This window comes from Alosa sapidissima, chromosome 17, assembly GCF_018492685.1.
Source record: "Alosa sapidissima isolate fAloSap1 chromosome 17, fAloSap1.pri, whole genome shotgun sequence".
NCBI lineage: Eukaryota > Metazoa > Chordata > Actinopteri > Clupeiformes > Clupeidae > Alosa > Alosa sapidissima.
Window position 1 is genome coordinate 12,190,939 of NC_055973.1, and position 11,773 is coordinate 12,202,711.

The 11,773-nt window shown below is 42.1% G+C and overlaps 1 protein-coding gene across 2 annotated transcripts; it reads right to left on the reverse strand.

Annotated features, from left to right (window-relative positions):
- Positions 1-412: 412 nt before the first annotated feature.
- Positions 413-3,378, reverse strand: LOC121688741 (C-C chemokine receptor type 9-like). Of its 2 annotated transcripts, none has more exons than XM_042068535.1 (3): positions 3,312-3,378; positions 2,823-2,875; positions 413-1,942 (listed from the first exon to the last, which is right to left on the reverse strand). In XM_042068535.1, the coding sequence occupies exons 2-3, from the start codon at positions 2,868-2,870 to the stop codon at positions 917-919; spliced, it is 1,074 nt and encodes a 357-aa protein (XP_041924469.1). In that variant the 5' UTR covers positions 2,871-2,875; positions 3,312-3,378; the 3' UTR covers positions 413-916. The 2 variants fall into 2 exon arrangements, with proteins under 2 accessions (XP_041924469.1, XP_041924470.1); XM_042068536.1 differs by having other exon boundaries at positions 2,823-2,870; positions 3,312-3,363.
- Positions 3,379-11,773: the final 8,395 nt, after the last annotated feature.

Consider the following 11,773-nt stretch of genomic DNA (forward strand, 5'->3'; position numbering starts at 1 on the left):
TAGAAAGTCTCTGGTAAAACTAGTTCTTCTGGTACCCCCCCCCCCCCCCCCAAAAAAAAAAAGTAACTAAGTAACTTTTACTTAAAGTACATTTTAAATGAACTACTTTTTACTTTTACTTGAGTACATTTTCAGATCGGTATTTTAACTTGTACTTGAGTAATATTTCATCAAGGTATTGGTACTTTTACTTGAGTACAATATTTTCATACTTTTTCCACCTCTGCCTTTTTACCACCATTATGTTCTACCTACATATTGATGTAGAAACAGATTGGGTAGAATATAAGCCTGAATTGTTTTTAACGGCATAGTTTACTTGCAGATAATTAGTTTATAACAAATGTTAGAGTGGGAGTGAAATGTTATTTATAGCATGCTTAGACAACATAGAAGTCAAGACATACAGAAGTCAAAACTGAACAAATGTGTATTTACATTGACATGTATGTACAAGCAGACAGTTATAAAAATGATTCAAAAACAACATCTGACAATATGTCTGAGAACCTTCCATATTAGAGAAAAAACAAAGAATTAATTTATGTACAACAAAGTTTCCAAAGAATCCAGTTTTGTACACCAGGCTAGCTAGCTATACTCTCCTCTAATATTGTCAGTCTGAAACACACTACTAGAGCCCATTCAACATCTGACGTCACTGCCATCAAATGTAGGGTCTAAGTACGGCGCAGGGCAAGGTCTAACAATACACAGTACCGCCATCAAGTTTGCCTAAAAGTTACTGCCTAGAACTGTCCCTCTATGCTCTCTAAGAGATTTGTAGGATGAGTGGAGGTACTGTAAGTGGAGATGTACTTTAACCTCCTGACTGAGGCTTTGGCATCAGGGAACCTCCCTGAACGTTGATCTACTCCGAACTTAAAGCTGCTCTGAACATGAGTCTCAGGTGAGTTTAGAGGGACAGCGCTGGGGTGGTGTCTGTGTCGGACATGACCGAAGGCCGCTTGGGCGGCATTGCTGGTGCCGTCAGTGTCCCACAGGTGACCTTGTGCAGCAGCTTGAGGAGATCCTTCCTGAAGCGCACGCCAATGAACGCGTAGAGGAAGGGATTGATGCAGCAGTGCAGGTAGGCCAGGCTCTTCACCACTTGGCCGATCACGTCGAAGCTGATTAGCGTGTTGCAATCGGTCATGGTGGCATTGCTGGCCTGCCCTGCCTCCACCACCAGGTGAGCGTTGTATGGCAACTGGGAGATGATAAACACCGCCACCACGGCGAAGATAACGCGCAGGGCCTTGTGCTTCTCGAAGTTGCGCGCCTGGAGAAGCTTCCGGATGATGACAGAGTAGCAGCAGACCATGACCAACAGCGGGATGCAGAAGCCCATGCAGATCTGCAGCGACAGCACCAGAACCTTGGTGCGGTTGTGCTCATTGTTCCAGTACACCAACGTGCAGAACGACCCTGACGCCTCCGGCTTCACCTTGGCGAAGATGAACTCGGGCATGGCCAGGATGCCGGAGGCCAGCCAGACCACCAGGCAGGCCAGCTTGCTCTGCAGTAGTCTGACCCGCTTGCTCTGGTTGTGGGCCTCTGTGACATGGACGATGGCCACATAGCGGTCCACGCTGATGCAGGTCAGTAGGAGCATGCTGGCGAAGAAGTTGATCTTGTACAAAGCGGACATCACCTTGCAGAAGCCGTCAGCGAAGATCCAGCCACTCTGGGCATCGATAGCCCAGAAGGGCAGCGTGAACAGGAAGAGCAGGTCAGCTATGGCCAAGTTGAGCAAATACATGTCAGTCATGGTTTTCAGCCGGTTGTGGACAGTTGTATAGATCCACACCACTAAAAGGTTACCAAACATGCCCAGCGCAAAGATCATCCAAAACAGAGGGGGCTCGTAGTATCCTCGGAATTCACGGACCCATTTCCTGTTGCACATGCCCTCAAATTCCAGATCACCAAAATCAGTATACTACAGAAAGACATAAAACAGATCAGTTATGGATATGACTGCATTTTCGCTATCAATCCTAGTATTCTTTTTTAATCCTAGGATTTAAAAAAAAAAAAAAAAAAAATCCTAGGGTTTTATTTTTATTTATACGCAAGTCAACTTGCATTTTCATAATATGTATTTTATCCTGACATTTACACTGCTATGTGTTGTGTTCTGTTTATATGGATTCCAAGCAAAAAGACGACCAGCCCCTCAAATCCTCTACTGTTTCACACATTTTTTGTTTCACTTCTCCCCATAATTTCCTGTCTGTCGCGGTTTGTCTATATATTCTAGCCTACTCAAAACAGAGATCTCAGAGCGTGCCTTATGCGACGTCAAACCCGCTCTACTGACGCACGCGCACGCGTTACTCAAAAACACAGGTGCAGGTGTTGAGCGTCGATGAAGGTAAAACCGCATCATATCGTACCACATCCTCGAGCAATCCTGCACAAAACGTATCACTTCAGACGGGGGGCACAAAACTTAGGCGAGACTGGGGGGCGAAGACTACGCTAGAAATGCCTGTGCATAGATGTTGACATAGATGTGGGGTCGCGATAACGAGGGGCGGGATGGAAAGTTTGCGCAACCAAACAATGTATGCCAGACTGCAGAATGCTATATTATTGCAAAAATATGTTAGGCTAATACAGCAAACGCGACCTAAAAAATCAACGGAGGTGTTCTGTTGAGAACGAGATAGACTCTGAGATTGTGCAAGCAGCTTAAACGTTGATCATAACTCATGTTCCACAACTGCACGTGCATAATGAATAACATTCATTGACAATGTATTAGTATAAAATGAAAGTCATGTTTCAATTCAAACCAAAGATTTTGAAACACTTACATTTGTGGTGCTGGTGGACGTATCATAGTCAGCATATTCTTCTCCCATCTTTCCTAAAAAATAGTTGTTTGTTAGATTTTTTTTAAATGAAGTAAACATTTAACCATTATTGTGTCATTCCTGAACTAATATATCAAAGAACCTAACTGATTTTGATATTTTCTATCAGAGAAAAATGTAATCAGTGAATATCTGCAGTGCATTTGGAAAAGTCTTGAAACATTACTGGCTTATAATGAATAACTCAATTTATTTTTGATGTACAAACCTCATTTTAAATATATATAAAAAAACAAATTTTAATTGAATTATAATTGTAAACCTGCATGTAAGTTTTCTGAGATCCCAGTTTGTAACTGAACAGTTCAAGTAACATGTGACAGTAGCTGCATAGCACAGAAAAGCATCTGTAGCCATCAAACAGGTACAGCTGATTCCTCTCCGTTGCAAAAATTAAGCAAGTGTGCTGTTAACGGGTGCTGAACTTACCCTGGCAGTGGTGAACTGGACAAGCTGAAACAATCTGGCAGTGAAGTGAAGTGAAGCGAGTCTTTAGAATGACTGTCGGCAGTGGAGCTCATTACACTTCCCCTGCATATATAGGGTTTCAGTTTGATCACGTCACCATATGACGCCACTCCTTTGCCTTTTGACTCATGTCATATGTCTCCTCCTTCCTCAAAATCATCATAGCTTCATGCAATATTCAGAATATGGATTAAAATGAACATCTTTTGTGAACATTACATCATCATTTAATGGACCAATTGAGACTATAATCAGTAAGTTGTTTATACTACATAAATGTAATCTAGGGCAACTGGAAGGCTTGTTCCAAATGTCCATCCATTGGCCTTTTGGTCACAAAGTGGTTCTTGTTTGACTTTAATGTATATTTTTTTTTTTCAGAATGGAAACATTTTGGAAGAGTACCACTTCCTTTTGACTCTACAACACTTGAGTGATGTCATAGACCTTTTGTAGTGCTTCAAAGAACTCTCAAGGCAATATTTCTTTGAATAACTATTTAAAGGCAGATATGAAAATTATCTTTCTGGAAAAAAAAACATACACATAGTCACGATTTCTATTTAATTATGTTCAAATTTAACACTACTGAATCCCACTGTGGTATGGTTAACTAGTTCTTGGGAATATGAATCCAACACTCTGTATTCTTTGGTCGGTCCTGTGAAATGTGCTTGCTGAATAGTTCGGCTAATGAAACTAAAGGGCCGAGGAAGGCTCTCTGGGCTGAACGAGCTGATTTAGAAGCAGCCATTGCAGTCATAGCCCCCACCATACCACCTAGTTAGCTGACCAGCATGCACACTCTGGGCCAAATTTGAAAACGGAACCCTGAAAATCCTGGTTTGGCTTGTGAAACTTTGGGCCAATATGTCAGGGGCAGCCGTGGCTTACTGGTTAGAGCTGGCTTACTGTAACCGCAGGGTTGCCGGTTCGAACCCTGACCAGTAGGAATGGCTGACGTGCCCTTGAGCAAGGCATCTAACCCCTCACTGCTCCCCGCGCGCCGCTGTAGCAGGCAGCTCACTGCGTCGGGATTAGTGTGTGCTTAACCTCACTGTGTGTTCACTGTGTGCTGAGTGTGTTTCACTAATTCACGGATTGGGAAAAATGCAGAGACGAAATTTCTCTCGCGGGATCAAGAGTATACGTATACTTATACTTATATGTATGTACTTCAAAAGGACTTACTCATAGTCTTTTAGTCTCTTTGTCTCAACAACATATACAAGCACTGAGTCATTATTTATTTATTTATTTATTTCGGGCCCCTTAATCCATGGTTTCCTTGTTGCAGTCTTTATTCATTAACATGTCCATGAATCAATGTCAATGAGAATACTGTCAAATGACATAATGTTCATGGCTGGTCTTTTTGAGCAATTGAGCCATTTCCATGAATCCCTGGCCAGATCGGGGAATTTAGAAAATCACCTGCTCAACTGCCCTGTTATGAACAAGTTGCCTGTTCTTGAAACTTGATCATTTGTTTTACAAAAAAAGAAAAGGGAAACTTATCTGATACACTTCTTTCCTTTTTATTTCCTTTCCCTTTTAGCCCTTGATGTATAACGCCGCAGCCAGCCAAGTTGAGATTGCACTGACAGCTTTCTGAGATGGCTGTCATGCTTGTGTGTATCACGTTACAGCTCTGTAACAACAACTATAAGGGCCCTGCTAATGCACCTGCATGGCCCTTCACATGAGCACGCTAACCACACATTACGCACTCAGCTACTAACATGCCTCCCACCTGTACGAACCAAAAATATTTAACACCTTTGAATCGACTACCACCCAGACAGCAAGAGGTCTCATAAGATGGAAGGAGGTCCTGTTGGAGATCTCTGATCAGTGCTAGTGTTGTTTCAGCTGGTGTCTTTATCCTAAAGGATATGGTGTGAGGGCTTTTAAAGGTATTGTGTGTGTGTGTACAGTAAATGGATTGCTGTATTGCATGAGGACGGTGCAGTGCAGTGATGAAAGACAATCTTTTGAGTCTGACAACTCTGACACTGAGAGTGGATGTCGTCATTTTTCATTCAGGACATCTGGCAGTCTGGATTAGTGCTGACTCTCCTTTTGAAAATGAACTCTTTCACCTTTCTTCCCCTTCAATGAACAAGACGATTCACAAAACAAATACAATATACAGAACAAATAGTTTTTCTGATTGTTTTTTTTTTTTTTCAGAAGGCTCACTAGTGAAGCTGAAAAGTATCCCAACATATTGGCAGATATATGAAGGGTTCAGATCCAAAAGCCTCTAAACGCCACATCCGTCAAAAATGACATGGAGAGTGAATGCTCTCCACATGTTCATCAAATAATTGAGCAAAAACCCGTTAAATACCACACTTTTCCTGGTATGAAATATCGATTTGTAAGCAAAAACCTAACCTGACTTCGCCATACTCAATTGTTGTCAGAATTTGTGTCTGATACTGTTCCGTTAGGATGTGATTATGGGGCATGTTTCAACCGATGCAGGGGGGGAAATGCCTCTGCACTCAATTGGATAGACATCAGAGCAACGAAATAGCTTACTGTGCTGTAGAAAGAACACCCGAACCACCCCTCTTCTCCACAAATGCCTTATTAACATTGTTTTCTGGTCTTTATTGTGCTGTCAATATCTTATACAACACATGATAGCGAAATCTAAGACCACGTTTATACGTAGCAGGTTAGGCTATTCGAAAAAATAGAAAAATAGAAAAAACACCGATGCTAAAACAGCTGGGGAAGGTGTCGCAAACCCCTCAAGCAAAGGTGGCCAATCAGTAAGCGCTTTCAGACATACGTGTAAGACCGGAGGTTCTGCCGATGTTAAACGGTGGGGCCGTATATCTGAACGACATAACCGGTCATGTGGAAGTCCGAATTCACCCGGTGTTTATACTACTCCCCCCCTAGTATTTCCTCCGGACATTATGCAAATGTGCTGTGTCTGAATGAAGCGTAGGACATGCGGTTAAGATCACACCTAGTGAGAGGGCGTGTTGGTGACGTTTCTTTCGTGCGTCCATGTGGTTAGATCTGACTTAAATGCAGTGTTATGATGGAGTGGCATAATGCTGTCCAGAAAATCTCCGACCTGGAAAGATGCAGACATCACGGAGCTACTGTCCATGAGGGCATACAACATTTTGATAGAACACATGAAGGGAACGGCAAGAGACGTTGTAGCCTACAACTGCATGGCAAACGAATTCAAAAGACTGAATCACCATAAGCAGAAGGCGCTGAAAAGGCAGTAGCCTACAGCGACGTCGTTGACGACAATAACAGGAGTATTTAAGAAATTGTTAGCCAACATGGTTTTCTGTTCATTGATACCTCGCTGAGCTCGCTGATATTTGTTGAGCATATATGCCTAGAGAAAATGAAAACGAAGAAAAGCCAACTTTGTTACAAGCTCCTTACGTAAAAGCAATAGACACATGGGGAGAGGATGCTTTTGGAAAAAATAAACCATGAAAAAACGAACAACTTCACTGTTATGTTAGTATTTTGTTTATTGCTTAAAAACGTTGTATGATGGCCTTGCAGTCTTGAGTTAGCCTACTGAATTGGCTGGTAGCCTACCATAAAGTTTGTGCATGCTCTCTCTCCAACGCAAACCAGATGTGGGGTTCTATAGCCAAGTAATTCTGGTACATAACGTTGAAAACAGATAAATGTGTTTATTCGAAGCACACATACAAATACTGTTTGCTTACTTGACTAGCCTACTTCAAGTATTAGCCTACGAACAATAGATTTGTCTTCTTTAGCCTACATAATACATAGGCTACACGTTGTAAACAAAAAGCAGCTGTGACAGGCAGCGGCCGCATATATTCTGCGTCATATCTCGCATCTTGTGAACTCTACAAGCCCCCACCCCTCACTCGACAACCACACGGAGATTCTGTAATGTGCGTGTATGTCGTTCACACATACGTCCGTATAAGGTCAGTATTAGGTCCGCAGGTTAGCATCATATCCGAATCATCCGAAGGGTAGGACCTCCGTTTGACAAACCTCCGCATGTACTCCGGAGGTTATATCTGAAAGCGCTTAGTGATTTCAAACAAATGAGGGAATAACGTCACAATGCAAAAATGCTGTTTTCCCCTGATTACATGCAAAGTAAAACCAGAGTTTTCCCACATCTCCACTTTGGCCGGAAATAATTGTTTTCAGTGATAAAACCTCCATTTTCATGTAAATGAAAGGTCAAACCGCATGGAAATATATGTGTTTTTCCTACGTGTAAACGGGGTCTTAGAAGCCGTCTGTCTAGCTTCTAGCGACAGTGTTTTAGTTGCAATCAACCAAAGCCAAAGTCCTTTCAGGCAAGTCCCTCCACTCGGTGGCCATATAGCAATGCTTTTTGGGCACTCATCGGGCATCCTATTCAGCAGAAATACACGTGCGCAAGTCTTCACACCAATGTTGCTCCAGCAGCGAGTTCACAACACATGATTGTATGTATTCACATCACATGATTGGCTCAATGTATTCACATGTCGACGTTTTGCCGAGGAACGGGTGGGATATGTGTAGACAACGCCATGGCGTTACAAACTAGCCCCATGCATTTCTGTGGAGGATTTTTTGAGTGCTGTGTGTCCTCATTAGAAAGTCTCTGCCAAAGCTTGCTCAGATGACGTGATAGATGAGGCACTGTTGCTCATCTGTCCATCATCATACAAAGTCCACCCAGACAATTTGATTGGTCCGAACAACTCTGGTTCGGGCATAATTGCCCCTCAATGGAACAATTCCAGACCGAACTACCCGACCTCAAATGTTGTGGGCGGGGCTAAGCTGGCTTCCAGACTAGCAAAAACCTATATGATGATAATGCTCATATACCTAAATGCTCATTTAAAAGAAAAGTGGTCGGACAGATTTAGTGGGTTTTGCATCTGAACTCTTCATATGTTTCCTTTTAATGAACTCCTGATTTTATTATACAGCAATTAACAGTCAATAATTAACCAATCAATCCTTTTTTCAGCTGATGTAGGTGAAGAGCATGTGATTTCTAGTTTAATTTGACCTACGACATCAATACCACATATTGCCATGTGAATCTTAGGGATTTCCCCTTAAGGAAAGTTTTTGATATTTGAGGTCTTGTTGGCTTGTTTATCACATGTTCTGTATTTGAGGATTATCACTGTGTGTTGACTGTGTGGTCTAGACAAACAGGAAAAAGAAAGCTCAAAGAGAAAATGAAATTATGCTAAGCCTAAATACACCTTGGATTTCCTTTGAACACACTGGTGCTTTTAAGACACTCTGAGGTTTAAAAAGTCCCTCCCAAGTCAGGGTATCAAGAGAGTAGCACTTCATAGAGCTTCATAAAGAGCAGTTACTGTGACTCAGAGAGTATTCTTTACCTGACTCACATGACGTGCCGCCTTGTCCCCGCAAACTGCCACCTCAGAGAGCCTTTCTAGGCCTCATGGTCTTCAGGAGTTTCACTACTTAGACTTGAACATAGTCACCTTCAGTTGTGCTCATTTTCAAAATAGAAAGGAAGTAAACGTAGAATTGCGGCAGAATAGAAAAACAAGACAGAATGGAAAAAAATATTTGCAGTGTCACTTACAAACAACTGATACATTTTCTGATATATACTGTATATTTTCTCTCCATTAAAACATATCTGTACATAGTGAATATATCAGTGGTATCTGTGCTAGGTAAAGTGTAAAGGTTCCAAGACAGACAAGACAGTTCCTATACACAGAGACACAATCTTGAGCTTTTTTTTTGGTTAAAAACATTGTCAGCAATCTAAGGTCAGGAGTTGAACACCCATTGTCATCCTCTGAAAAACAAGAACACATGCAACCATGTGTGCGCACGCTAGTCACTAGTTGTGGCAGTAATAGTTTCAGTGTTCCTATCTTCTCCTCAGTGGGTAGTTGTGGATACTCACTTCCTTAAAGTGTTGACATTTTTAAGCAGGATAATATATGATGTTTTTAAGTGCTTACTCCACAGTGACTCAGTGTTTCACATGAAAAGGGGAATGAAGATGTAATTACACACATGCAACTGATACAAGCTTTGATAACACTTTAATAACACACATGAAATTACCAAATACGTATGTGAGTGAGGGTGTGCATGCATTTGTGTGTGTGTGTCTGTGTGTATGTGTATCTGTGTGTATGTGTATGTCTGTGTGTCTATGTGTGTATGTCTCTGTGTGTATGTGTATGTGTATGTCTGTGTATGTATGTCTGTGTGTCTGTATGTGTGTGTGTGTGTGTATGTCTATGTGTCTGTCTGTGTGTGTGTCTGTCTGTCTGTGTGTGTGTGTGTGCGTGTGTCTGTGTGTGTGTGTGTGTGTGTGTGAGCTTGGGAAATGGGGTTCTGTTCTCTGCTGATCTAAGTGTGGCATGAAAGTGTTAGCCGCTGTTTTTTTGCCGTTGACTGGTTTCTGCCCCAATGTCTTGTTTCAGTGTGTGGGGGTTATGAACTGACTCATGGGGTCTGAAGACTGGCATGTTAAATTTCTTTTTATGGTTGCATTGCTGCTGATAACAGCACACGACTGAACCACAAGCCGGGGTCAGGGCAAACAGAAACTTTCACAATGTGGAGGAGTAAACATCCTGTAACTTACTATCACTAACAGACTGCTCATTTTCAAGTACTTTTTAAATAGCTGTCTGACATGAATATGTCATAGGTTTGCAAATTGAGAGCAAAAGTTGAAGTACGCATGGCATGCAATAATTGGTAAGTGGCCGAAGTAGACTAGATAAAATAGTAGAATAGTTTATAATTGGTCTAAAAGTGGCAGAAGATTGAAGAAAGTCAGAACAACTCTAAGAACCAACAACATGGAAAGCCACTTGTAAGGATTCTCAGTTTGATTCAGGAGCACCTAAAGGTGCCCTGTCAAAGGTTCAGTCCATAGGCCTCTGTGGTCTGCTATTCGTTAGAAGTGTGAGTGAAGTACATTGTCAGTAGTATTGGTCCCGGCTGGCATCCCTGGTCCCTAATGCCCTATACACACACACACATACACACACGTGTTACCTGGAACCCTGGTTGTGGCTGTGAATCCTATAGCGTGACAGATGATGCCCTGAAGGGGATGTTATCCAGCTGATAAGGGTGTGCTGCTTACGTCTGTGGCAGAAGGGGGAACGTCCCATGACTGTTTCAACAGCAGAGGCAAACAAGTAATGGGAAGTGGACTTTCTACTGCTGCCACAGTGACCTAATGAAAAAACACTGAGGCACTGAAATGTTTTATACTTAGGTACACCGACCTCTTATGAATAATTGAGTCAACATGCGATCATGTGAAGCAAGTCTGGTGATACAACTTTCTGAGCAATTTTGCTGGTATTTTGTTTCTGACCAGTTCCCGTTGATATTGACCAACATGTTTTTCAAAAGAACTTTAATCATCAGTAGGCAAATGTTCATGATCATCCAGAACACATGGAACTGATGATGTGGTTGCCAAGAAACATTGCTCAAAATATTGCCCACCTGTACAAAATATGAATCTTGTTCAATTCTGTGGGGAATAGGGGTCATAACAATCAGCACGAGTTGGTGTATCGTGATGCAGTAACATACAAAATTATCCTAAACTTGGCCATCAGAGATGTTACTCTTCCTTTACTACTGTGAACATCTTTCTCTATGTATGTTTCATTGGAACCTCACTTCTGTAAATATCCCTTCTGTAAATATATTGGTAGCAGTAAGGCCCAGTTTTGCTGACATTAGTGTCTGCTGGGAAATGTATATCAACTCCAAGCAGAAAGGTGAGAAAATGTACACAGCTAGAGCTGCTGCCAACCACTTCCTGTGTTTTCTCTCTCTCTCTCTCTCTCTACCAATGCTGTGATTTATTTAATGCTGAAAGTGATCGAGATGCCGCCAATGCAGTCAGCAGAATGCCACTGCTAGTAACTGCTAGCCTCACAGTGGCAAGTCATCTCTCTACTTTCAGTCATTCTGATGGTTGCGTGAGGTGATTCGACAAGGTTCTCAGTCACAGCAGATGACCGTTAGATTTCCCTGGCAAAGCTTCCTCACTGTCTGACACCTCCTCTGTCTGACAAATCTGCCTGTTGTGTATTCATGGGTTCATGAAAGGGATATGTTTTTCATGCAGGATGTTGTCAGGTGTCTGTTGTTTCCCAGGCATGGAAACTGGACTGCCTTTAGAAACATGGCAACAGTCCCCATTGTCACACTCTTAAAGACAAATTGATGGGCCCATTTTACACAGCACCATTTTACACAACACCATGAAATGCCAGACTGGCACTTCTCCCTCTTCCTGCAGAAAAAATCCCCAGAGGCTGAAAAGACAGCACTGACGTTTAATAAACACCTCTAGCACATCTAATTATTAGTTCTAAATTATGAATCCATTTGTGGTGGCAGCC

Excerpts from the sequence above, each read along its gene's own strand:
- LOC121688741 (XM_042068535.1), bottom strand. The coding sequence starts at position 2,870 with ATGGGAGAAGAATATGCTGACTATGATACGTCCACCAGCACCACAAAT. Across the intron at positions 1,943-2,822 it reads CGTCCACCAGCACCACAAAT|TATACTGATTTTGGTGATCT; the intron begins GTAAGTGTTTCA and ends GTCTTTCTGTAG.